General features: G+C 47.6%; 2 protein-coding genes and 1 long non-coding RNA gene across 3 annotated transcripts; 1 reads left to right on the top strand and 2 right to left on the bottom strand.

Annotated features, from left to right (window-relative positions):
- The first annotated feature begins 533 nt into the window (after positions 1 to 533).
- Positions 534 to 6,322, top strand: BRS3 (bombesin receptor subtype 3). Its single transcript, XM_035105076.2, has 3 exons — positions 534 to 970; positions 4,755 to 5,106; positions 5,878 to 6,322. Exons 1-3 carry the CDS (start codon positions 534 to 536, stop codon positions 6,271 to 6,273), a joined length of 1,185 nt encoding a protein of 394 aa, XP_034960967.1. The 3' UTR covers positions 6,274 to 6,322.
- LOC118080145 (uncharacterized) lies at positions 6,236 to 24,974 on the bottom strand. The gene is made up of 7 exons (XM_035105075.2): positions 24,831 to 24,974; positions 21,060 to 21,949; positions 19,604 to 19,730; positions 17,731 to 19,065; positions 11,142 to 11,983; positions 9,789 to 9,915; positions 6,236 to 8,689 (listed from the first exon to the last, which is right to left on the bottom strand). Exons 2-7 carry the CDS (start codon positions 21,801 to 21,803, stop codon positions 7,692 to 7,694), a joined length of 4,173 nt encoding a protein of 1,390 aa, XP_034960966.2. The 5' UTR covers positions 21,804 to 21,949; positions 24,831 to 24,974; the 3' UTR covers positions 6,236 to 7,691.
- Positions 12,242 to 13,249, bottom strand: LOC132591592 (uncharacterized). Its single transcript, XR_009557050.1, has 2 exons — positions 13,091 to 13,249; positions 12,242 to 12,419 (listed from the first exon to the last, which is right to left on the bottom strand). It is a non-coding gene; the product is annotated as an uncharacterized LOC132591592 (long non-coding RNA).
- Positions 24,975 to 26,415: the final 1,441 nt, after the last annotated feature.

The following is a 26,415-nucleotide window of genomic DNA, read 5'->3' as shown; positions in this document are numbered from 1 at the left end:
CCTCTATTTTGAGACAAGGTGTTCCCTAATTCCCACTGTTATAATGTTATATTGGGTACATAGGCACTCAGTCTGTGCTCCATAGACACTTTTTTATATGGAGAAGTCAATTCAGCGTGCAAATTGTGCAAAGAGCCAGCCTAATCGAAATAACAGAGTACTGTTGACAGGGAAACCAGTGAGAAAAAGCAATCAACCCCCACCCCCGCCCCAATTTCCTCCTCCTCTCTCTTTCCCCCACAGTAGCTGCTGAAAGGCATATTTTTTTAAAAAAAAATGATAAAGACGTTCCACACCTCCCACACAGTTCAGCAATGAATCTGTGAGCATCCATTCCTATCAAGCTTTGAGACTCCAGAGCGAGGAGATGTGAGTAAAACATCTTGTGGAATCTCTCTCTCTCTCTCTCTCTCTCTCTCTCTCTCTCTCTCTCTCTCTCTCTCTCTCTCTCTCTCTCTCTCTCTCTCTCTCTCTCTCTCTCTCCCCCATTAATGCTTCTTCTGGCCAATTTAATTCCACCCTCAGCTGGCAAAATGTCCAGGGCACCTCCGCTGGGGATGAATGCGGCTCTTTCCGATTTTGCAAATGCAACTGGGCGCCCGGTACCTGCCGCCACGGGGAATCAAACCGCGGAGGAAAGGGGGTCCGAAGACACTTCGCTCGGCTTGGGAGTGCTCTGCACAATTTGCGTGGCATACGCCGCGATCATTGCAGTCGGTCTCCTTGGGAATGTGATCCTCGTCCAAGTCTTCTTCAAGATCAAATCGATGCAGACCGTCCCAAATATCTTCATTACCAGCCTGGCTTTTGGAGATCTCCTGCTGCTGCTCACCTGCGTGCCTGTGGATGCTGCTTGCTACATTGTGGACACATGGCTGTTTGGAAGGATGGGCTGCAAGCTGCTCTCCTTCATCCAGAGGACGTCTGTCGGCGTGTCCGTGTTCACTTTAACCGTGCTCAGTGCGGACAGGTAAGTTGGAAGGAAGGCGACGGACCAAGAGTTTGACAGCGGGGCGGGGCTTGCTCCCGCGTTGGGTTGGATGGGGCTGAGTTCTGAGTCTTGCACACCCTCCAACATTTCTCCGGTAAAAATAGGGACGTCCATAATGATAAATTTCCTGTTTCTACTAAAGATGGGAGGGCCTGGGGGGGGGACTGGAAAAATTGGAGGAAAACCGAGGGTTCTCCGTTTTTCCCTGGGTCTGTTTTTTCTCCCAGGAAAAATGGGGGAGGGGGTTTGGAAATATTAAAACTATATCAAACTTTTTTTCCCAGTTTTTCCGGTAAAAGACGGCTTTGGGGAAGGGCGGAAAAAACCTGGTGTCGTTCCCCCCCCCCCATTTTTCTGGGTTTTTTTCCAGGCCTTCCCATCTCTAGTTTCTACCCCGTCCATCTGACTGGGTTGCCCTAGCCACTCTGAGCAGCTTTCAGATAAGATATCTTTATTGTCATTGTCCCCTTGCGGGAACAACGAAATTACCTCGGTTTAAGTACACAATTGGTTCTGGAAGTCTGTACTTAACCTGAAGCGTACTTAACCTGAAGCGAACTTTCCCATTGAAAGTAATGGAAAGTGGATTAATCCATTCCAGACGGTCAGCGGAGTACTTAAACTGAAGCGTACTTAACCTGAAGCAAACTTTCCAATTGAAAGTAATGGAAAGTGGATTAATCTGTTCCAGATGGTCCACGGATTACTTAACCTGAAGCGTACTGAACCTGAAGCGAATAGAAAGTGGATTAATCCATTCCAGACGGGTCCGCGGAATACTCAACCTGAAGCGTACTTAACCTGAAGCGTACTTTCCCATTGAAACTAATGGAAAGTGGATTAATCCGTTCCAGACGGGTCCACGGAGTACTCAACCTGAAGCTTATTTAACCTGAAGTATGAGTGCAATTGGTTATGGAAGTCCGTACTTAACCTGAAGCATACTTAACCTGAAGCGAACTTTCCCATTGAAAGTAATGGAAAGTGGATTAATCTGTTCCAGACGGGTCCGTGGAGTAATTAAACTGAAAGTACTCAAACCGAAGCATACTTAAAACGAGGAATGACTGTAAAAACATAATAAAACATATACAAGGCTGCCTTCAGATGTCTTCCAATCAACTTGGCTTGGGGGTCGCATAATTCCATACCCTCCAACATTTCTCTGATGAAAATTGGGACGTCTTAAGGAAAAGCAGGATATTCTGGGATCAAATCAGAAACTGGGACGGCTTCTGTAAATCCGGGACTGTTTCTGGGGGGAAAGGGGCACTTGCCCAGGGACACCAGTGAAAGAATCCATAGGGGCCATGACACCCTGTATTTATCACCTCTCATTTAACAAAAACTGCCTTCTAACAATATCTCAGCATGCTAGTTATTTACAGAGTGTTGTCCCCCACCCACTGCCCCCAAAATAATCCTGGTAACAATATCAATAGGAGTATAGCATCTAAATCAAGAAGGATACTGACAAGCTGGAACGTGTCCAGAAGAGGGCAACCAAAATGGTCAAAGGCCTGGAAACGATGCCTTATGAGGAACGGCTTAGGGAGCTGGGTATGTTTAGCCTGGAGAAGAGAAGGTTAAGGGGTGATATGATAGCCATGTTCAGATATATAAAAGGATGTCATATAGAGGAGGGAGAAAGGTTCTGCTGATCCAGAGAAGCGGACACGGAGCAATGGATTCAAGCTACAAGAAAGAAGATTCCACCTAAACATTAGGAAGAACTTCCTGACAGTAAGAGTTGTTCAACAGTGGAATTTGCTGCCAAGAAGTGTGGTGGAGTCTCCTTCTTTGGAGGTCTTTAAGGGGCTTGACAGTCTTTAAGAGGCTTGACAGCCATCTGTCACGAATGCTTTGATGGTGTTTCCTGCTTGGCAGGGGGTTGTACTGGATGGCCCTTGTGGTCTCTTCCAACTCTATGATTCTATGGTTTGTTAAGGGTGTTGGGAATTGTAATGCTGTGAGGAGGTCAAAGGTGTTCTATAATTATTACCTTCATAGTCTACATTTTTCTTCCAAGGTAGTGTACAGGCTTCTCTCTCCCCCTCCCCCAATTCATCCTCACAACAACTCTGTGAAGTAGGTTAGGCCAAGAAGCAGCGACTGGCCCAAGCTCACCCAGTGAGCTTCATGGCTGAGTTTTGAACCCTGGTGTCTCTAACCATTATGCCACACTGGCTCTCTACAGTTGTAGTTACTGTTGTTGTTGTTATTAATTACATTTATGTTGCTCAAGGCAACCCAAAGCAACTTACAACCAGTTTCCAGATTCTTTGATGGGTCCTTTACCTTTTTTAACTGTAAGGGGAGCTGGGAATTGTAGCTCTGTGAGGGGTAAATTGCAATTCCCAGGATCATTTGGGCGGAGGGGGGCAGTCATGTGCTTTTAATGTACAATGTATGGAATTCCACCTCCCCAACCAGTACGGCCACAACAGCCAGAGGTGATGGGAGCTTTTGATGTCCCTGTTTCCCATTATTTCAAAGCTTTGAATTTCCAGTCTGTGCTTGGAAATTTAGACCTCCCTTTATGGTTGGGACGCAGGTGGCACTGTGGGTTAAACCACAGAGCCTAGGGCTTGCCGATCAGAAGGTTGGCGGTTCAAATCCCTGCATCCCCGCATCCCGTTTCTCGGTCCCAGCTCCTGCCAATCTAGCAGTTCGAAAGCACATCAAAGTGCAAGTAGATAAATAGGTACCACTCCGGGAAGGTAAACAGCGTTTCCATGTGCTGCTCTGGTTCGCCAGAAGCGGCTTAGTCATGCTGGCCACATGACCTGGAAGCTGTACGCCGGCTCCCTTGGCCAATAATGCGAGATGAGCACCACAACCCCAGAGTCAGTCACGACTGCATCCAATGGTCAGGGGTACCTTTACCTTTATGTTAATAGTAGCAATTGTATTTTTAAGCACTTTGTCTCAGATATGTAAAATGTTAACTCTTGATTCCTGAATAACGGAAGCTGAATGTGACATGGAATATTTGGAACAGATCCCAAATGATTAAACTGCTAGCATCTGGAAGAAGAACATTTCCCATTTTATATGATAGTGATAATGATGATGATGAGATGAAGATGAGGATACAAACCAAGTGCCAAAAGGCAGGAGAAAGTAAGCTGTGTCTTGGTGCCACCTAGTGGTGTATTAAAGCAGTTCAGGAAGAGCAAAAATGGAAGTGTAAGAATGACGGCTAAACCTTTGCAGCCCATTTATCAGTGTAGATCAGGGGTCAACAAACTTTTTCAGCAGGGGGCCGGTCCACTGTCCCTCAGACCTTGTGGGGGGCCAGCCTATATTTTTTTTTGGGGGGGTGAACAAATTCCTATGCCCCACAAATAACCCAGAGATGCATTTTAAATAAAAGGACACATTCTACTCATGTAAAAACACACTGATTCCCGGACCGTCCGCGGGCCGGATTTAGAAGGCGATTGGACCGAATCTGGCCCCGGGCCTTAGTTTGCCTACCCATGGTGACTGTAGCCCCAACCAAAAGGCAGAATCTCCAAGGCTCAATATATTTGGCCCAACAGGCTGAGATCAGCGTTCAATTTAATTAATTCCCATATGCACGCAAGAGTTAGGCACTCGTAACAGATTGTTCCAAAATTTTGGAAGCCAAACACATTTCCCAGAGTCTGATGGGGCACAAAGAATGCCAGGGAGACAATTTTCGGGAAACGAGATGTTCCTTTGATTTTGCTCAGTTCTTTCATTGCTTTTATCACTTTGACATTAATTGCCATTCCAGGTACAAGGCAATTGTGAAGCCCTTGGAACTGCAAAGGGCCGATGCCGTCCTGAAGACCTGCTGCAAAGCCGCTGCTGTCTGGATCATCTCCATGTTATTAGCCGTTCCAGAGGCCGTGTCCTCCGATCTCTACGCCTTTCACATTCCGGATAAAAACGGCTCCTTTGAGACCTGCGCGCCTTACCCCGTCTCCGAGAGAATCATCCAGGAGGCTCATTCTCTGGTGTGCTTCTTGATGTTTTATATCATACCGCTAGCAGTTGTATCAATCTACTACTTTCTCATTGCAAAGGCGCTGTACAAAAGCACGTCCAACATGCCGGCAGAAGAGCACAGCCATGCTCGTAAGCAGGTAAGTAGAGATCTAGGGCAGCCTTCGCCAACCTGGTGCCCTCCAGATGTTTGGGGTTGTTGCTCGGGCACATGGCTGATATGATAGCCATGTTCATATATATAAAAGGATGTCATATAGAGGAGGGTGAAAGGTTGTTTTCTGCTGCTCCAGAGAAGCGGACACGGAGCAATGTATTCAAACTACAAGAAAGAAGATTCCACCTAAACATTAGGAAGAACTTCCTGACAGTAAGAGCTGTTCGACAGTGGAATTTGCTGCCAAGAAGTGTGGTGGAGTCTCCTTCTTTTGAGGTCTTTAAGCAGAGGCTTAACAGCCATATGTCAAGAATGCTTTGATGGCACCTTGCAATTTGATGCGCTTTCGAACTGCTAGGTGGGCAGGAGCTGGGACCGAACAACGGGAGCTCACCCTGTTGCAGGGATTCAAACCGCCGACCTTCTGATCAGCAAGCCCTAGACTCTGTGGTTTAACCTACAGTGCCACCGAGCATTACACTCCTCCAAATGTTCCCAAGCTTTCACACATTTCTCAATCTGTTCACAATGCTCCCTGACAGTAGTTAAAAGATCCACAGACTCTTCTTCTTCCTCCTCAGCATGCTTTCCGAAGGCGACGACCTTCTTCAGATGGCTCCCTTTCTCGACGTACACGGGGGGTGGAGTGGTGGCATCTGGTGTACACATTGCTTTTTGTGACTCCTGCATGCAGATTTTTTATTTTAAAAATGGGTTGTTGTTTTTTTACATGTGCAATGATTTCCCTCTGCAGATTGAATCTCGCAAGAGAGTTGCCAAAACTGTGCTGGTCTTGGTTGGCCTGTTTGCCCTCTGTTGGCTCCCGAATCATGTCCTTTACCTTTATCGTTCCTTCACTTACTACGCTTCCGTCGACACATCCACCTTCCACCTCATTGCCACAATATTCTCCCGGGCTCTGGCTTTCAGCAATTCCTGCGTCAACCCCTTTGCTCTCTACTGGCTGAGCAAAAGTTTCCGCCAACATTTTAAGAAGGAAGTCCTGTGCTGCCAAGCCAAGACCCCTCCGCAACCTTCCCGCATCGTGCAGAGTGCAACTCCCACCAGGGCCATGTCGGTCACAGGCTCTGAAATCAGTGTCACTCTGCTGACAGATTATAGCATCACTAAAGAAGAGGAGAGCGTTTAATTCTGCCCGGCCTGTGGATAATTGTCCTGCCGAGGTCCACTGAGATCAAAGCATGTCAGGGTGCAGAAAAGAGGTAAAGCCACTTTTTTTTGCTTTTTAAAAAATATTATTTTATTTATTTATTTTCCAAAACCAACAAAAAATAAAAGCAACAATACATATTCAAACTTCCCCCTATTCCCTTCCCTGGTTCCATTGTTTATCATCCTACCACATGTCCATTTTAAATTATGAAATCATTAAAATTACTTATGGTCCAATCATAATGCCTTTACAAGTCTTTTAAAAATCCTGCTAATGTATTAAGCTGTGTATATTGCTTCTGTATATATACAATAAATTCCTTCCAATCTTCCTTCCAATAATCGGATTTTTTTTCTATTTAAATTGGATTTTTAAAATGAAATGCTTTTGGAGGAAAAATCTTTCTAAAGTGTCTGTAACCTGAAGCGTCTGGAGAACAAAAATATTTCATGGGCAATATCTCAATGTTATGTTAAGAGTTCCTCTCTCCTTGATCACTTTTCCATCTGCGCAAATTCCACTGAATCTAATCCAACATCAATACATTATTGACTAGGAGAGAGAGAAGTACTGTACTATAAACATTTCTTATTCTATTTTTTTCCCATTGGCATTTTATTAATTTTTTTCAAGTATCTCAAACTCTGCAACAATTCAAACACGTGCAGGACAAAAGCAGCAACGAAGAAGATTAAGCAAAGCCATAAGCAGATTTCAAGTAACTCCACTGGGGCAAATAAAATAACCATCACAATGCCGACCCGGTGGAATCAGGAACTCCAAAACGGTACTGTATTTGAGTTTCGTCCAAGGAGTGCTCATCAGAGGGCGACTGGAAACCTCTGCTTCAGAGTAAGTCTCAGATCAGGCTCAATCTGAGGATGAGGAGCCAGGATCCTTGGGACGAGGCAGAGGAAGGCCTGTCTGTACCACAAGGGAGCTCAGCTTCTGCAGCATCAAGACCCCCACCCAATCTCTCCCTGCAGCCACCGGAAACTACCGTATTTTGATTCTTTACCATGTCCTTCTGCATCAGGAATAGTGGCCCTCTCAACCAGGGTTTCTAGCTGTTTTTGGACAACAGTTCCCATTGTCCCTGACCACTGGCCCTGCTAGCTAGGGGTGATGGGAGTTGTAGTCCAAAAACAGCAGGAAACCCAAGTTTGGGGAACTGCTCTAAATGTTGCTGAGCTACAACTCCCATCCGCCCCAGTGAGAAGGGACAATGTGAGTTCTAGTTCAGCAGCTCCCAGAAGGGCACAGGTTCCCCTGCTTCCCTTCTGCACAGACATTCTTGTGCCTAACAGAGCCAGAGTTTTTGACGTCCCCATTTGTCCGAAGCGTGCCTGCCGTTGCTTTTTCTCTCGAGAGCAGAGCGCTTTCCCAATGGCTTTTCACACGGCTTCCCTGGCATGGGTTCTCTTGTGGCTGAGAAGGCGGGAGTTCTGGCTGAAGCCTTTCCCGCAGTAGGAGCACTCGTAGGGCTTCTCGCCCGTGTGCGTCCTCTCGTGCACAATGAGGTTCGAGCTGCGGCTGAAGCTCTTCCCACAGCTGGCGCACCGGTAGGGCTTTTCCCCCGTGTGGGTCCGGGTGTGCGCCAAGAGGTTCGAGCTTTGGCAGAAACTGATGCCGCAGTCGGCGCACTTGTAGGGCTTCTCGCCCGTGTGGGTCCTCTCATGCGTGATGAGCTCGGAGCTCTCGATGAACCTCTTCCCGCACTCGGCGCACTGGTACGGCTTCTCGCCCGTGTGGATCTTCTGGTGGCGGATAAGGAGCGAGCGCAAGCTGAACGACTTCCAGCACTCGGCGCACTGGTACGGCTTCTCCCCCGTGTGGATCCGACGGTGGCTGATGAGCTGCGAGCTTCGGGAAAAGCTCTCCCCGCAGTCCAGGCATGTGTAGGGCCTCTCTCCTGTGTGGGTCCTCTGGTGGTTGATCAGGTTCGAGCTGCGGGTGAAGCCCTTCCCGCAGTCCGAACATTTGTACGGCTTGTCGCCCGCGTGGGTCCTCTGGTGGCTCATGAGGTTTGAGCTGCGGGAAAAGCTTTTCCCACAATCCACGCAGTTGTATATTTTCATGTCTGCGTTCGCTCCCTCGTGTGCTGGGCGGTCGGGGCACACCCTCGGGAGGTCCTCCCTTTCATCCTTAGAAAGTCCTTGCAGAGTCCCAGCCACGCTGAGGTCGCCCTTGTCCTTTTCTCCACTGCAGCGGGAGAGTCTATTGGACTTGATCCCTCTGAGAGGTTCCTGCTTCCTCTCTGGCCTGTCCAGATTCTTAAGGGCATCCCCCTGGTTAGGACATTGGACCACGTTCTCCTTGGCCTGCCTCAGTGTCGTCATCTGCTCGCTTCTTCTGAGTAAGAGGTTTTTCTCATCCTCACTTCGCCACCCACCTGGAATAAGGTAAAAATAAACAAAGAGTCGGCACGTGAGTCATACCTTGTGCCTATGGCAGGGCAGTGGTTTTTCGTGTGGGTGTATTCTGCAACATGGACTGCCAATTAGCTACCAGGCCAAGTTTAAGATGCTGCTTTGTTTATTTATTTCATAAAATTAATCCATCTCTTGATTGTAAGACAAGACCAAAACCACCAGCTGAACAAATTTTCTGGCGGTTAAGAGCTGTTTGACCATGGAATACAACTCTCTGATTCTCTACCAAGGCAGTTTACAAAAAAACAAAGAAAGAAAGAAAGAAAACAAAGAAAAATTAACAATTGAGACAGCAAGAGACTAAAAACAGATTAAAACTCACATGGCTTGGGTGTATAAAGGCTATATAGCTTGGGGCCAGAATACCTGAAAGATCATCTCATTCCTATATTCTCAATTGATTGCTGCAGGGGGCGGGGGACTCCTGCAAATGCCACTTTATAATAAGTTATGTTTTGTGCAATGGAGGAATCAGGCCTGTAGCGGAGGGTGGCACCTTCCCTGGGGAATCTCCTCCCATCTCTGCTGTCTTTTTGCTGTCTACTGAAGACCAACCAGTCTTTTCAGCAGAGATCCTTCCCAGTGTGCATGTGCCAGAACTGTTTTTCAGGCGCTTTAAAGAAGTTTTACGATTTTAAAACATTCTTTTCTATCACTCACTGCTTCCTGCCTTTGGTTTCTTTGGGAGGAAGGGTGGGGGTGAAACTCACTAAATGTATGTATGAATGAATGTGTGAATGTATGAATGTATGAATGTATGAATGTATGAATGTATGTATGAATGAATGAATGAATGAATGAATAAAAGGTGAATGATCCATGCTTAAAGGAAGTATCGGCATGGTTGGGAGTGAAGGGATATACCCAGGTTTGCAGAAGTACAAAATAAAAATCCAGAGCCCCTTTCCCAATGAGTGGCAGGAAGAAGAACCTGATAACGTCCCAAGGAAGACAGCATGAAGGACTAGAAACTTATCTTGCATATTGGAAAAAGAGCCAGCACCGAAATCCCATTATTAATGTTGCTGTCTACTGCCGGTGACATGCTTCTCTCCTTACCCAGCAATCCGGCACCTCTGTCCCCCTCCAGCTTGCTCCCTCTGCTGAAGTGTTTCTGCCAGATGTTGGAAAGTGTCCACTCAGCCGTTGAGAAGTTCAGAGCCGTCGCCTCAAGAGGCCCCGGGACCTGCAACAGCAGCAGTGAAGGTCTTGCATCAGTGCAGGGTGGCAGGGCTGAAAAGGGAAAAGCTACAGGCAAGGGCTGGATGCCGTGCGCACACACAGACGGCACACATACTGACACATGCGCTCCTTTCCAATGTCACCCATGTGAATGCCTTTGCGAGCAACATTACAAGTTAGCAGGGCAGCAATGGGTCTAATAGCTGGTTTCCAACACACGCTGCACTCTGGCGCATCTGCACGCTGCATTTAAAGCAGAATTATACGACATCAAACAGTCAGTGCTTCCCCCAAAGCATCCAGGGAACTGTAGTTTGCTGGGGGTGCTGAGCGTTGTTAAGAAACCCTCTGTTCTCCTCAAACAGCTACAAAAAGAGGGACTGATATTTCAACCACTCTGCGCATTGTAGCTCTGCCTCACTTGTTTTCCTTATGTAGGAAGTAACTCCTGTATGCTGTGGTCTAAACCACTGAGCTTTTTGGACTTGCAAGTTGGAAGGTCGGTGGTTCAAATACCCCACAAAGGAATGAGCTCCCGTTGCTCTGTCCCAGCTCCTGCCAATGTAGCAGTTCGAAAGCACACCAGTGCAAGTAGATAAATAGGTACTGCTATGGCAGGAAGCTAAATGGCATTTCCATGCGCTCTGGCACTTGTCACAGTGTTCTGTTGTGCCAGAAGCGGTTTAGTCATTCTGGCCACCTAACTCAGAAAGCTGTCTGCAGACAAACACTGGCTCCCTCGGCCTGAAAGCGAGATGAGCGCCGCAACCCCATAGTCGCCTTTGACTGGACTTAACCGTCCAGGGGTCCTTTACCTTTTACCTTTACCTTTACAGATAAAGTAGATCTAGATGGGTAAAGTAGCATAGAATATGAAACGATGTTTGAAGCTACATTATCTTGAGCCATGCAATTGCTGGTCCGCCTAGCTCAGTATTGTCTACCTGCACTATAGTCTACCTGCATGTGGCTCTCCAAGGTTGGAGTTGGGAGACATTCCCAGCCCTTACCCGGCAATGCCAAGGATTGAACCTGGAACCTTCTGCATGCAAAGCAGATGTGCTGCCTTTGAGCTACGGCCCTTCCAGTTGCAGGAAGATGGGGGGGGGGGGACACACACCATCACAGCACCCATCCTTGCCCTTTCCCGCCAGAAGTCTGCCTTCTGACACTTCAGATCTGCTCTGCAGCCCATGGCAGCCTCCCTCCATCGGGGCAAAAGATGCTCACCTCACGCTGCTGCTTCTCGGCCTCTCGACACCTCAGCAGGAAGGCCTCAGCCAGGGCCACTGCCTGGGCACATGCTGCCGGGCAGCGCTCCCTCACCCAGCTCTGCATGTCCGGGGGCAAGATGGAGAGGAACTGCTCCAAGATGACCAGCTCCAGCACCTGCTCCTCCATGGGTGTCTTGGGCGTCAGCCACTGTTGGCAAAGCTCCCGGAGTCGGCAGCAAACGTCCCGGAGGCCCTCGGCCTTCTGCGGACACAGCTGTGGGTCCTGCATCTCTGTCCCCACAAAGTCTTCCCTACCCTTCCTGGAGGACCCCACCTCGGTGACGTTCAGGGGGCTGGAAGCTCGGTCCGCTTCTCTGCCGGAGGAAGGTGCGAGACGGGTCACCCACTCCCCTCGAGCCCAGCGGCGAACGGTAGCTGCTCCCTCAAAGGAGGCAAGAAAGGCCATTGAGTCGCTCCATGGCGGACACACCGGCGGGTCTTCAAGTGTCGAGCGAAGGGATGGTGTGGCCTTCAAGAATTCTTGCCACTGGGCTTCCCAATGCTCAGTCACTTTGTCACCCGGTTCTTGCTTCACCTGAGGGAGCGGCGGCCATCTCAGCAAGTCCTCAGTGGCTCCACACTGGATAATCCGTGTTTTTTCCTTCCCCTCTTGCTTTTCCTCCACTCTGTCCCCTGGCCCACAGCCTTTTGGATCCAGTTCCTCCACCTTCGCTCCTGACTTCTCAGGCACATCTTGGTCCTGGCTTCCTGCCGACTCCCATTTTGACGCCCTCTTTCTTTCCACAAGAGACATCTCTGAAGTCAACCGTTGTCTTACTTCCAGTTTCCAAACGCCAGCTCAGGCTTCCAGCTGCTCTCAGAAGAGCCCACCTTGAAGGCTTCGCAGTCCCGCAGCCCATGAGTTTTATGCTCACCCTGATGCTCATTCAACAGGCTGATCCGATGCCACGGATGCAACCTTCTGCAGTGTCACAGTTTTGGGAAGTAATGGCAGGGATGCCATGGGCTCAGGACAAACTCAATTCTCCCTGTTTGTGAGAAAAACAAAAGCCTCAGCACATTTTTGCCCCTATTTGAAAACAAGTTTTTTTAAAAAAATAAAAGATTTATTACAAACTCATATTTCTTACACCCTGACGCAGCTCAGGACCCCAATATGTTCTGGAATGTCTCTCCTGATATGAACCTACCCAGACCCTTAGATCTTCTTCTGAGGCCCTTCTCCAGGTCTCCACTCTGAGGGAGGCTCCGAGAATGTTGAAATAAGATGAACCTGCAAGCGGGATGCGAGCACAAGGGCACTCTCACCTCCTGTGGTTTCCAGCAACTGGTATTTAGAAGCATTATTTCCTCCAAGCATAGCCAAGCATAGTCATCAATGACTGTCAGGTTCAATCCCCGGCACCTCCATGTAAAGGCTGGAAATTTATCCTGTCCAAAACCTCACGAGAGCTACAGCCAGCTCAGCTAGATGGTCTAAATCAGGCATCCCCAAACTCGGCCCTCCAGTTGTTTTGGGACTACAATTCCCATCATCCCTGACCACTGGTCCTGTTAGCTAAGGATGATGGGAGTTGTAGTCCCAAAACATCTGGAGGGCCGAGTTTGGGTATGCCTGGTGTAAATGATCGGTATATTGTTGTGGATTCGAGCCCCAAGTTGGGCAAAAAGATTCCTGCATTGCAGGGGGTTGGACTGGATGACCCTCGGGGACCCTTCCAATTCAACAATTCTGTGGTTCCAAAGATACATTCCTAGCAACCCAACCCACCCTGGCTTTAAAAAGAAAGGGAAACGGTGTGGGGTGAGAAGGAGAGAAAATCTATGTTGCCCCCACCCCACCCAGTGGCTTTCAACCAAGCAAGGAAAATAATCTGAATCTGCAGGTCCTTTTGGGACTCCAAACTAAGGGAAAACTGCAAAATAAAAAGCCCCTCTGTTCACCTCGGCCTGGAAAAAAAATGCTGAATTCGCTTTCCACCCCGATGAGAAGGGAGGCTCCCCGCATCTCTCACCTCCTTTGAGGGCGATCCCTGCAAGGTCGCTGCTGCAGCTGAACACCAATCTCCAGGTGCCACTTCTGCCAACAGTGGGAGGGCAGGCGGGGGAGGGTCCAGAAGGCGGAACAGGAAGGAACCTTCAACACAAATCGGCGTACACCCACGTGCCCACTCATTCTCAGGGCCACTCTAGGAAGCGAGGCGCGCCTTTTTTTAACCCTTAACCCTTTCAAACCTACCAGCCCTCTGGAATCGATTAAAACGCACCCAGTAGGTTTGTTTGGTTGTTTGAGATTTGTGCTCCTCCTTTTGAAGGTGCCTCGATGCCAAAAACGGCAGGGCTCCTGCACCTCGTTGACCTGTGCATTAAGCAGTTGCTGCAAGATTAAAATGCAATGTTAAAATCTTCTGAAGAGGGTGGGACATGCAGAGTCAAAGTGCATCTTGCTGCTGGTTAACTTTAGCCTTGAACTTACTGGTCCCACAACCCTCTTCCGATGGCCATTTGTATTGCTTTGACTTTGAAGCCCAGTTAACATTTCTTACCCCCAAATCACATCTCCATGCTTGACTTCTATTTATTAGATGATAAGAATAAGAATTTATTATTTATACCCCGCCCATCTGGCTGGGTTTCCCCAGCCACTCTGGGCAGCTTCCAACAGAAAAATAAAACACAGTAATCTATTAAACATTAAAAGCCTCCCTAAACAGGGCTGCTTTCAGATATCTTCTAAAGTCTGGTAGTTGTTTTTCTCTTTGACATCTGATGGGAGGGCGTTCCACAGGGCGGGCGCCACTACCGAGAAGGCCCTCTGCCTTGGCTTCTCGCAACGAGGGAACTGCCAGAAGGCCCTCGGTGCTGGACCTCAGTGTCCAGGCAAAACTATGGAGATGGAGACGCTCCTTCAGGTATACTGGTCCGAGGCCGTTTAGGGCTTTAAAGGTCAGCACCAACACTTTGAATTTTGCTCGGAAACATACTGGGAGCCAATGTAGATCTTTCAAGACCGGTGTTATGTGGTCTCGGCGGCCGCTCCCAGTCACCAGTCTAGCTGCCGCATTCTGGATTAGTTGTAGTTTCCGGGTCACCTTCAAAGGTAGCCCCACGTAGAGCGCATTGCAGTAGTCCAAGCGGGAGATAACTAGAGCATGTACCACTCTGGTGAGACAGTCTGCAGGCAGGTAGGGTCTCAGCCTGCGTATCAGATAGAGCTGATTGACAGCTGCCCTGGACACAGAATTGACCTGCGCCTCCATGGACAGCTGTGAGTCCAAAATGACTCCCAGGCTGCACACCTGGTCCTTCAGGGACACAGTTACCCCATTCAGGACCAGGGAGTCCTCCACACCTGCCCGCCTCCTGTCCCCCACAAACAGTACTTCTGTCTTGTCAGGATTCAACCTCAATCGTTTAGCTGCCATCCATCCAGATACATTACAGCAGACAACAACACCCTGTTCCTGTAATGGCCTTTTAAAATGTTTTATTTTTATTTTTTTGCAGTTTAGAACAATTTCATTAATTTCACAAACTCTGTGTAATTTGGACATAATCCGCCAGCAGCATATCCAAAAAAAACCACCAGGCTAAGGGACAGCTATGAATTTTGTTTCCTCATTTGCTCATTTAGCTGTTCTTTACTTTCAACACCAAAGCACAGCCTATGTAAAGGAACTGGAAGTGACAAATTTAACCGTTGAATAAGCAGAGAACCCTATAATTGTAGAGTTGGAAGGGACCCCCGAGGGTTATCTAGTATAAGCCCCTGAATCTCAGCTAAAGCATCCGTGACAGAGGGCCACCCAACCTCTGCTCGAAAACCTCCAAGGAAGGAGAGCCCACCACCTCCCGAGGGAGTCCTTTCCACTGTCCAACAGCTCTTTCCGGCAGAAAGTTCTTCCTGATGTTTAGTCGGAATCTATTGTAGTTATTCTTTTGTTCTGGTTATTGTTGATGAAGATTAAATACCAATAAAATAATGCTTTAAAGGTAAAGGTAAAGGGACCATTAGGTCCAGTCGTGAACCGACTCTGGGGTTGCGCGCTCATCTCGCATTATTGGCCGAGGGAGCCGGCGTATAGCTTCCAGGTCATGTGGCCAGCATAACAAAGCCGCTTCTGGCAAACCAGAGCAGCACATGGAAACGTCGTTTACCTTCCCGCTGTAGCGGTTCCTATTTATCTACTTGCATTTTGACGTGCTTTCGAACTGCTAGGTTGGCAGGAGCTGGGACCAAGCAACGGGAGCTCACCCCGTCACAGGGATTCGAACCGCCGACCTTCTGATCAGCAAGCCCTAGGCCCAGTGGTTTAACCCACAGTGCCACCTGGGTCCCCCAAAATAATGCTTTAATTGGAATGTTTTCTGGATTTGTCACTCCTCAGGGGTTGCCACAGTGGGGCCTGCGGGTGCCAGTACCCCTGATGGCACCTGCAGGCCTCAGTAAATAATCCCTCATAAAATCGCAATACCTGAGAGACTGTGCATGCTGATCAGCTAAGGGAGGCTGGAGTTACCATACTCTCTGTGCTTGTCAAACTATGGTGCTGATGCCTGAGGAGGGGCCATTTTTTACCCTCCCAAGAGGGCTGGGGTCTGCTCAAGGCAGGGCTCTCACTGTGTGTGAGCTGGGCTGACATTACCCTTGCCAAAATCAGTGTTCAGGGATCCAGAAAAACATACTGAGGCTAAATGGGAATTAGCCACCCTTGCTTTAATCAAACATTTTAATAGACCCCCCCCAAAAAAATAACCACAGCTCCTTTAAATACACATCCCAATTAACCATCCATTTTTAAAAGAAATATCTTTTTTTTAATACAGATGCAAGTGAAAAAAGCATACAACAGACACCACCTTAGGCGAGGTATTTTCCCTTTCCCATGAAGGGGTGCCCCTCAATCCCCAGCACGTATACATACACCATTGAAAAAACGAAGACAGTATGCTTTCCCCCTTCCAAACAACTATTTTCAATTATAAGCAAATGTGAGATTTACATTTGGACACCTTCCAGGTGTCTTGTTTATTGAACATTCGCTGTCATTTGTTCACAGATTAGACAGGTGTTGGCTGCAGTGCATCTGCTTTGCATGCAGATTTAATCCCTGGAATCTGTGGGAATGCTGGGAGAGGATCCTGTTTGAAATCCAGGAGAGCCACTGCCAGTCAAAGTAAAAACTACTGAGAGCAAGATGGACCCCATGGTCTGAACTTGGTAGATAAGGGAGCTTTCCTATGTTCTCACAAATTCTGCTTTGTTTGTGGGAATGCTACATAAAACTGCATCCAAGCAAGGGTTACCTCAGTGAGTTTCCCCATCACTTTCCTTCCCGAAAAAAGTCTAATCCTTTCTTGGGGGATGGAAGTGGATTTGTGGCACAAGACCTCCCCATCAACTGCAACTGTGCAACCTGAATTTGCTGGTATATGAAGGAATCCTGCCCGCCAAATAGCGAGAGTCTGGAAGCGCCCTTTGTAGCAGGTAAAACCACGTTAAGAAAAAGACAAGTCAAGATTAGAAAAATAAAGAGCAAACACCTCGCTTACTGGAACAACAACAAAAGCTGGGGAATAGCTCATTGTTTGAACAAACATTCAAATGGGAGACACTTGAGTTGTTGGGGGCTACGAGGACCACCCACAATTCATGCTGAAGCCCTGAGAAACACAATTCACTTCCACAGTTTATTGCGGACTTGGTACTGTCCACATTTTCCACAGCATCTTGACGATGTCATCCTCAACCAAGTGATGTCCCTTCCTCCCCGCCCAATTTAATCTGTTTTTACAGCTTCTTTGTTTGTTTTAAATTTATTGGATTAAATTCCACAGCAAGAGGTTTTCCACAGAGACGGTACATCTCAATTAAGGGGGAAATTATACAGGATAGCATTCTGATGAGGACAATAGCGTGTGGTCGGCCACATTTTTTGGGCCAGTGGAATTCTGAGAAACTGCCAACGGCACCAGTCACAAAATGGCTGCCGCGGGGATGTGGCATAGCACAAAATGGTGGCCACATCCACAAGAGCAGGAAAAGGGACAGGGCCGCAAAAAGATGCAGGCATGCACCTTCCCCCTCAAGAAAAAACAGTCACCTGCATCTGCCACCACTGCATTCACTTACAGAGAGAAGGTAGTTGCTCTTCTCTCCCATTCAGAAGCCCTGGCACCTAGTGAAATGTGGGCAGCTATAAAGAGACACATTCAATGTAGGAGGGGCTGAGACAGTGCAGGCAGGAAATGAGCAAGAAGAGCAGGGTCCCTTTCAACTTGTGGATGTTTGAGAGGCGATTTAATCAGGTTTTCTATAGGTGCCACAGGAGGTACTGGTGGGCACACTGTCTCCTGTAGGTGTTGTTTGGCGACACCTGGTGTGGACACAGGTCAAAATGTGCCACATGGCACTGCTGAGGGGATGCCTCCACAATCAGGTTTGCTAACGGAGTCCACTGTTTGGCAGCCCTCACATGTAATTGATGTTTCCCCCCCCCCAAGCACCCTACAGACCAGAGGTTTGAGGTCCAACCTCTGCCCCCTCACACCCTGATCCTCTGAATGAGAAAATGAGAAAAGTTATTCCGTCAGGTGAGTTCTCTCGTGCTTGGTAAGCTTTGACCTCTGGCTGTAGCTCTTCCCACAAGCCAAACACTGGTAAGGCTTCTCTCCCGTGTGGGTCCTCATGTGGAGCGTGAGGCCTGAACTCTGGCTGAAGCCTTTCCCGCAAGCCGGGCAGGCATATGGCCTCTCCCCAGTGTGGGTCCTCTCATGTTTGATAAGGCCCGAATGGTGCCGGAAGCTTCTCCCGCAGATGGAGCACTTGTACGGCTTCTCGCCCGTGTGGGTCCTCTCGTGGGCAATGAGCGTTGAGTTGTGGCCGAAGGACCTGCCACACTCAGCACACGTGTACGGCTTCTCTCCCGTGTGGGTGATTTCGTGCCTCACCAGGTCCGAGCTGCGGAGGAAGCTCTTCCCGCACTTGGAACACCGGAAAGGCTTCACCCCGGTGTGGGTCCTCTGGTGCAGGATAAGGTTGGACCGCTGGCTGAAGCTCTTCCCGCAATCCCCACAGGCGTAAGGCCGCTCGCCGGTGTGGATTCTCTTGTGGAAACGGAGGCCGGAACTCTTACTGAAGCTCTTCCCACAAGTCGGGCAAGTGTAAGGTTTCTCTGCCACCAGAGTTTTCTCTGTCACGGAAGGAGGGCTGTCGCTCCGGCAGATTCGCTTCCCGGCCTCAAAGGGCGCATACATCTCTTCTCCAGCGTGGATGCGCTTGTGTTTCATGAGGCTTGAATAGAGGCTAAACTTTTCCCCGCAGGTTAAGCACGCATAACGCTTCTCTCCTGCGTGGATTATTGCGCGCTTAACAAGTGCCAAGCCCCTGTCGAGGTTTTCCCCGCAGTCTGAGCATCTGCAAGCCTCTTCTTCCCGTGCGTCGCTTTGCTCATGCTCAGCTGGGCTTAAACTGGGGCGCAAGCTTTTCCCGCAGCTCAAACAGCAGCATATCTTCTCACTTGCCACTTGGGCTCCCGCGCTATGCTTCATAAACTCAGCTCTCTGACTGGACGTCTCAAACTCTGAGCGTTTGTGGGGCTTGCCCTCAGCATCGATTAAGAAGTCCGCATCGTCACCAAAATCACCCCCCTCTTCCTCACAGGGCTCCACCTTCTCGAACGCAGGCCTCGCTGGGGTGTCCTTGACACCGTCTACTCCAAGGAAAGACGCATCTGATCTTTTGTCTGGTTCCTCCGTGTCCTGCTTCCTCCTTGTCCTGAGCCATTTCTTGGAAGTTTGTCCTGGTTTTGGATGGTGCCGGGAAACACATTTTTCTCTTCTGAGCAAGGCTCTATCAATCTCTGTTTGCTTTGGATTTCCCACGGAAGCCTCGTTTTCGCTGGATCCCTCAAGGTCACCTGTTAAGAGACAACATCCAAAGAGATCTGTATGAGTGACAAGGTTCTGGGGCTCTGTTTCTGCCCAGCAGGGCAAAGGATGTCTCTAGCTTTCATGGTTGCAAAGGCAGGTAAGAATAATAATAATAATAATAATAATAATAATAATAATAATAATAATAATAATTTATTTATACCCCAACCATCTGGCTGGGTTCCCCCAGCTACTCTGGGCAGCTTCCAACAGAATACTAAAATACAATGATCTATTAAACATTAAAAGCCTCCCTAAACAGGGCTGCCTTCAGATGTCTTCTAAAAGTCTGGTAGTTGTTTTTCTCTTTGACATCTGATGGAAGGGCGTTCCACAGGGCGGATGCCACTACCAAGAAGGCCCTCTGCCTGGTTCCCTGTAACTTGGCTTCTCGCAATGAGGGAACCGCCAAAAGGCCCTTGGTACTGGACCTCAGTGTCTGGGCAGAACAATGGGGGTGGAGATGCTAAAAAGCAACACAAAGAGAAGATCAAACCTGGCAACTAACCCATGTACTGCACTTACCACAGACGCTCTCATCTGGGTTGTTCTCTTGCTCATGTTCACTGTCCAGCTGTGTCTGGTTGGAATCCAGCAGGATCTGCTCATCCTCGAGGCAATCCCCAGCTCCTTCCTCAAATATCCGCAAGACCTGGAAAGGCAGCAAGTACCCAACAGTAAGGACGGGCGAATCTGTCAATTACAGTTCCTCTCAGTTTCCCATTTTCCTAATTGTAAGTTCAGCTCTTCACTCTCCCTTGTCAGTTTGCTATTATTATTTTTCTGGACGAGATACCACAACACACTTTTTGTATGCAATTTTGCATAAAATACACATTTTTGCAGCACATCCCCCCCCCCACAACAATATAATGCATTTTTGGCTGTTATTTTCACTAATTTTTATGCATACTTCTTTACCCAGATATATGCATTTCTGTACATGTCAACTGGCCAGAGAACTGCATGGCAAAACTCAGAGAAGTGCCTATTTCGAATGAGTTGTAGTCCAAAAACAGCTGGATATGAATGAATATATAATGATAATAATCATATAGTCTGCCAGAATACTGGTGGCAAAAAACTGGAAAAATGAGACGCTATCTACAATAACGGATTGGCAAATATTAATGTTAAATTATATACGAATGGCAAAATTGACTGATTCAATAAGAGACTTACCTGTGCAAAAAGTAACAAAAGAGTGGAGCATGTATAAAAATTATCTTAAACTGTACTATCCAAACAATTCTCTACTCGCAGACATTGAATGATGTTTGAGAAAATGAGGAATGATGAAAGTGGAAATGAAAAGATATAAAAAAAGATATTATAAGCAAAAACCTGTGGACTACAAGATATATAAAATTGTATAATAAGAGGGATGGGAAGTATTTGTGTATATATGTAATGACTGTGTTCATTCTTTATCTTTTTTCGATGATAGGTATGGTAGAAATGTGATTTGTGTGCTTTTAGATGTTGCTTTTTTCTTTTGTATTTGGTGTATTTGTATCTTGTTGTTCTTTTGTACTCTTTTGTATTCTTGTGTTCTTTATTCTTTGTGTTTTTAAACAATAAAATTTAAAGATTTTCCAGGGTGGAAAAATCAAATAGTCTGGGCACCCAGGGCATCCATACACAAAACCTAGGCTTGAGCTCCGAGGTCGTCACACTCCAATGTCTCTCGAGATAGGGAGAAGGCAACAACCACAACAATTCTAGGAAGCAGGAGCAGTGAGGGGGTGGCCTGGGACAAGCAGAAGCTGTGTGTGGCCCCCAGGCCTGAAGTTCCCAACCCCTGAGCTAAATGAAGCCCAGCTTGCATGTCTGAAGCACCACAACTTCAGAGGCAGAGTTCAGCCTCACGCATCTCCGGTCATGGCTGGGAAATGCGCTGGCCAACCAGTGCCAGCAATACTAGTCTATACGGAGCAATAGCAGCTCTCAGGCCTTGCCCTCTCCCTCTCGGCAGCCTCACCTCCTCTTCCTGGGGCTCGCCCTCTCGCTGCCTCAGCAGGAACTCCTCCGCCAGGGCCACCGCCTGCCCGCAGGTCTCCGGGCCGCTTCCCTTCACCCAGCCCTGCATCTCCGAGGGCAGGACGGCCAGGAACTGCTCCAGGATCACCAGCTCCAGGATCTGCTCCTTGCTGCGCCTCTCCGGCTTCAGCCACTGGTGGCAGAAATCCCGCAGCTGCCCGCAAACCTCCCGGGGGCCCTCAGCCTCCTCGTAGCAGAAGAGACGGAAGCGCTGGCGCTGCCACTCCCTGCAGCTGGCCTCCCCGCGCAAGATGGCCGCCTTCATCGTCCCGTAACTCTCTCGGGCGTTGGGGCCACCCAAGCCCTCCCCGGCTGCTTCTCCCAGCCGGGTGGCCCACTGGTTGGCCTCGCCGGCCCCCTCAAAGTGGGCCAGGAAGGCCTTGATGTCTCCCCAGGGCATGGCGGGCTCTGTCGGCTGCGAGCAAGGGGCCTGCTTCCCCCCGGGGGACTCCAGCCACCCGGAGCCCTGGCTCTGGAGCAGGCCCTCCTCAGCCTCCTCTTTAACCCGGGGGATCGTTATCCTCTTCATAAGTCTCCTGACGCTCCCGGGACGAAGGATGCCGTGAGGTGCTTTCCCACGTCTTCCAGATCCCTCAACTTGCTCAGGGCCTGTGAGGTCCTCCTCATCCATTTGGTCTTCATCCAGAGCAGCCTGGCCTCCCAGAATCCTTTGCTGGTCGGTCATTTTCTTTCCCGAGCTACGGGACAGCCTTATTGCAAGTCAAGCCTCATATCACTCTTCCTTGCCTTCTTATAACTTCAGACTTTTGGATAAATGGCCTGTGACCTTACTTCTGTCCTTCAAACAAGCTGCACTCACAGATGATGGACCTGTTTACAGAAAAAGACATGGATTTTTTGGTTTGTTTTCATTTTTATTCATGTATTAATATGATATATGCCGAATAAATACACAGTATATATATAACAATTGACCTGTTAGTGTGACACTTTGGAATTCCCTCCCACTGACATCAGGCAATTTGAATGTTTTAAGCAGCTGCTTTTAACTGCTTTTAGCTGTTTTTATTGATCACTTTTAGTTTTATTCTTTTTGTACATCGCTTTGAACGGTTTTTTCAATCAAGCAGTATATAAATTGTATGAGATAACTTGTATGAGATAACTTGCATGATATATAAAAATAATTTCACGGAAATAAAACAGTGTTGATAAAAATATATTTAAAAAAAGAAATACGGTAAATAAAACAGCATGTGTGTGTGTGTGTGTGTACGTATGCATATATGTATACTGTAGTTACAATATTTCAAGTAGTAAGCACTCCAGTTAACAATTGAAAGTTGTCTTCCCTTTTAAGATGCATTTTCTATTGTATTTTCTATTGGACCTATTGCAGTCATCAGCAGTCGTTAACAGCCATCAACAGGTTTACCACTCCTATCAGCTCATCACCCATTCCCACCCACCCCCACCACCCTCTGTATATAAATAAGGGTCTGGCTCTTCTGTTTCAAGTGTATCTGAAGAAGTGTGCATGAACACGAAAGCTCATAACAAAATTAAAACTTAGTTGGTCTTTAAGGTGCTACTGAAGGAATTTTTTCATTTTGCTTCGACTCAGACCAACACGGCTACCTACCTGTAACTATTTCTATTGTTGCTTATCAGAATAGAGACATCAAAATGTAATTTGTCAAACTGTGAAATTGGAAGGGTGCCATCTTTGCCAGTGTTGAGATGGGGATTAAAGTGTGTTAAGATGGGTCTCCACACACTTGTTGCAAGTCCCAGTATACTGCCTCCGACAGTGGAGAAAGGACACAGCCATGGATCCAGTCCAGTCCAGCATCCTGTTCTTACAGTGGCCAACCAGGCGCCCACAAAGGGAAGCAAGTCCTGAACACAACAGTACTGCTCTCCCCAGCCGCAACTCTATTTATTATCTTCATCGCCATGATCCTACACATTGTCAAAGGGAAACTTCCCACCAGGGTAGAAATTATATACTGAACAGATGGAAAGCTCTTTAATCTGAGTAGGCTGAAAGCAAAAAGTAATGTTACCATAACTTCCCTCATAGAGCTGATGACAATGTAGTGTGAGCACACTCAGAGGATGACCTCTAAACCAGTATCTTCGCAGAAGCTTGTGGAAAGCCTGGCCTATCGTTCAAAATCCCCCCAAAAAACAAAGTGCTGCACCAACAAACACAAAGCAACCCCTCTGCAGTGCCACAGTACTCTGGAGTACTGTGTCCAGTTCTGGGCATCACAGTTCAAGAAGGATACTGACAAGCTGGAACGTGTCCAGAAGAGGGCAACCAAAATGGTCGTCAAAGGCCTGGAAACGATGCTTTATGAGGAACGGCTTAGGGAGCTGGGTATGTTTAGCCTGGAGAAGAGAAGGTTAATGGGTGATATGATAACCATGTTTAAATATATAAAAGGATGTCATATAGAGGAGGGAGAAAGGTTGTTTTCTGCTGCTCCAGAGAAGCGGACACGGAGCAATGGATTCAAACTACAAGAAAGAAGATTCCACCTAAACATTAAGAAGAACTTCCTGACAGTAAGAGCTGTTCGGCAGTGGAATTTGCTGCCAAGAAGTGTGGTGGAGTCTCCTTCTTTGGAGGTCTTTAAGCAGAGGCTTGACAGACATATGTCAAGAATGCTTTGATGGTGTTTCCTGCTTGGCAGGGGGTTGGACTGGATGGCCTCTGTGGTCTCTTCCAACTCTATGATTCTGTGAAATCCAATTTAATGGTGTAAAGTTGGAAAGTGTAATCCCTTTTCCTACCTGGGTAGTTATCTTTCTACAAAGGCTGGCATTGCCTGAGCTCTGCGAGCGCAGCTTTCTCCCAGTTGAAACACAGAGTGTTTAAGGGCCAGGAAATTTGCATGGAAACCAAAATGCTAAGCTATTGTACTACCAACCTTACTGTACACTTGTGAAACATGGACGATCTCCAGCTCCTTGAAATATTCTATCAACGGTGTCTCCGAAAACTTTACACATCACTTGGGACGACATGCAAACTAATGCCAGTGTACTGGAAGAAGCAAAGATCACTAGTGTCGAAGCAATGATTCTTCAACATCAGTTTCGTTGGACTAGGCATGTTGTGCGGATGCCTGGTTATCGTCTTCCAAAGCAACTACTCTATTCCCAACTTAAGAATGGAAAGCATAATGCTGGTGGCAAAAACAAAAGAGGTTTAAAGACTCTCTCAGGGCAAATCTTTAAAAATGTAGTACAGGTATAAACACCAACAATTGGGAAACACTGGCCTGCGAGCGCTCCAGTTGGAGAACAGCCTTTACCAAAGGTGTCATGGGCTGTGAAGACGCTCGAACTCAGGACGCAAGGGAGAAACGCGCTAAGAGGAAGGCACGCTTGGCAAACCCTCACCATGATCAACTTCTGCCCAGAAACCAATGTCCCCCACTGTGGAAGGATCTAGAATTGGCCTCCACAGTCACTTACGGTCTCACTGTTAAGACTGTGTTCATGGAAGACAATCTTACTCGGCTACGAGTGATCACTCAAAAGCACATAGTGGAAGCAGGAAGCAGATGAAATAACCAGGTAGAAGCTGATTATGGCACGTGAAAGTTGCACAGATGTAAATGTTTGTTTGCTTTTTGAATGACTGGAGATACAGGTGCCTCGTCCCTGCAGCCCATTACCTCCCTCTCCTGGTGTCTTCCCCCCCCCCATCTGATCTTGCACCCACCCATTTAAAACTCACCTCCCTTCCAGAGGCGCAGCAGAAATAAATCCAGAGCAAAACTCTTTTGCAGATCAGCCAAGCAACGGAGTGCAAACCGAGGCTGGGGATTCAAAAGGCAGGTTCCCTCCTGGAGAGGGTGGAGCAGGAAGGAAACTGGAGGGTTTCCCATTCTCCACCCCCCAGCCACACACATACACAGACACACTTTTGAGAAAGGAAAACCCACAGATTTCCGGCCCTTCTCTAGCAACTACAGCCTCTGTTGATTTAACTCTTTGCAGCATCCCAAGGGCTCAGTTGAAAGGATCAAGGAGTTTGGCAGGGCGAGGAGAAGGAGGAGATTTCCCTGCCAGCCAGAGTTTTATTTATTCGTTGCATTTACAGGTGAAACTCGGAAAATTAGAATATCGTCGAAAAGTGCATTTATTTCAGTAATGCAACTTAAAAGGTGAAACCAATATAAGAGATAGAGGCATGACATGCGAAGCAAGATATGTCAAGCCTTTATTTGTTGTAATTGTAATTATTTGTTGTTAAGGCGGGTCAATTATAAATGGAGTGTAATTAATGAAATGCAATAGCGATGTTTATTTTTGTATTAATGTAACTTTGTTTTATTACTGTGGAATTTCCAAAAGAAAGCATTTGTAAAAATTAAAAGAAAAATAAATGAATAATAAGTTGCATTCCTAAAATAAATGCACTTTTCGACGATATTCTAATTTTCCGAGTTTCACCTGTATATCCCTGAATTTGTTGCAGACTCTTTCCAGCCACATGCCCAGTCACAGACCGGCCTGCTGCTTTACAGTGCTGGGCTTTTAATTGTTTCACTGTTGCTGTCATGGGCATGGCCAAGGGGGCCAATGAAAATCAATAGCAAGCTCAAGTTCTGCCCCCCCCCCTAACAAAAAGCAATGCAGGAATTAAATAAGCCTTTAAACACTAGTTCTTTTAAATCGCCAATGGACAAGCTTAGCAATGCAATTTTAGGACCACCCGGTACCACCCGGCCTGCTGCGATACTTTCTTAGTTCATCATGAACTTCAGAATAAGACTGAACCTTCTCGCAGAGGCAGCGTGGGGTAGTGGTTAGAGTGTCGGTCTAGGGAAACCAGGGTTCAAATCCCCACTCGCCCATGCAACTCATGGGGTGACCTCTGGCCAGCCACTGCCTCGCAGCCTAACCTACCTCATAGTGTTGTTGTAGGAATTAAATGAGGAGAAGGAGAACCCTTTGAGTTCCTTAGAGAAAAAGGTGGGGAGAATGCAATATTTTTTTGTTATGTTTTTACAGGTGTTGCAAAGCGCCCAGAGTTACTGGGGCAACCCAGCCAGACAGGTGGGGTATAAACAAAATTCGAAATAAAATTATAAAAAATATATTGGTGCGCATCAAACACAGCTCTTCCTGAGTTAGGGGGGTCTCCACCATCCTCTCCCCTAGGGATCTTGCGTCTTCATAGCACAGTGGCAGGCAGAAATTCAGCAGGCAAAGCTTTTCCCTGACATGGAAATGCAATGCTGTGCCTGGCTGCACCTGTTAAATGTCTGCCTGTCACACTGCTGCTTAAAGGACAGGGCTTTATTTTAATTTTTAGG

This window comes from Zootoca vivipara, chromosome 2, assembly GCF_963506605.1.
Source record: "Zootoca vivipara chromosome 2, rZooViv1.1, whole genome shotgun sequence".
In the NCBI taxonomy this organism is placed as follows: Eukaryota; Metazoa; Chordata; class Lepidosauria; order Squamata; family Lacertidae; genus Zootoca; species Zootoca vivipara.
The sequence above is the reverse complement of the archived record's forward strand: the minus strand, read 5'-3'. Positions and strand labels throughout refer to the sequence as shown.

Bases quoted from the DNA above. Each gene is read 5' to 3' on its own strand.
- BRS3 (XM_035105076.2), top strand. From the start codon at position 534: ATGTCCAGGGCACCTCCGCTGGGGATGAATGCGGCTCTTTCCGATTTT. The intron at 971-4,754 runs GTAAGTTGGAAG...TTGCCATTCCAG, and splicing joins ACCGTGCTCAGTGCGGACAG to GTACAAGGCAATTGTGAAGC. The intron at 5,107-5,877 runs GTAAGTAGAGAT...TTCCCTCTGCAG, and splicing joins ACAGCCATGCTCGTAAGCAG to ATTGAATCTCGCAAGAGAGT.
- LOC118080145 (XM_035105075.2), bottom strand. From the start codon at position 21,803: ATGACCGACCAGCAAAGGATTCTGGGAGGCCAGGCTGCTCTGGATGAA. The intron at 19,066-19,603 runs GTAAGTGCAGTA...GTCTCTTAACAG, and splicing joins CCCAGATGAGAGCGTCTGTG to GTGACCTTGAGGGATCCAGC. The intron at 9,916-11,141 runs GTGAGCATCTTT...CTGCTGTTGCAG, and splicing joins CCGAGAAGCAGCAGCGTGAG to GTCCCGGGGCCTCTTGAGGC.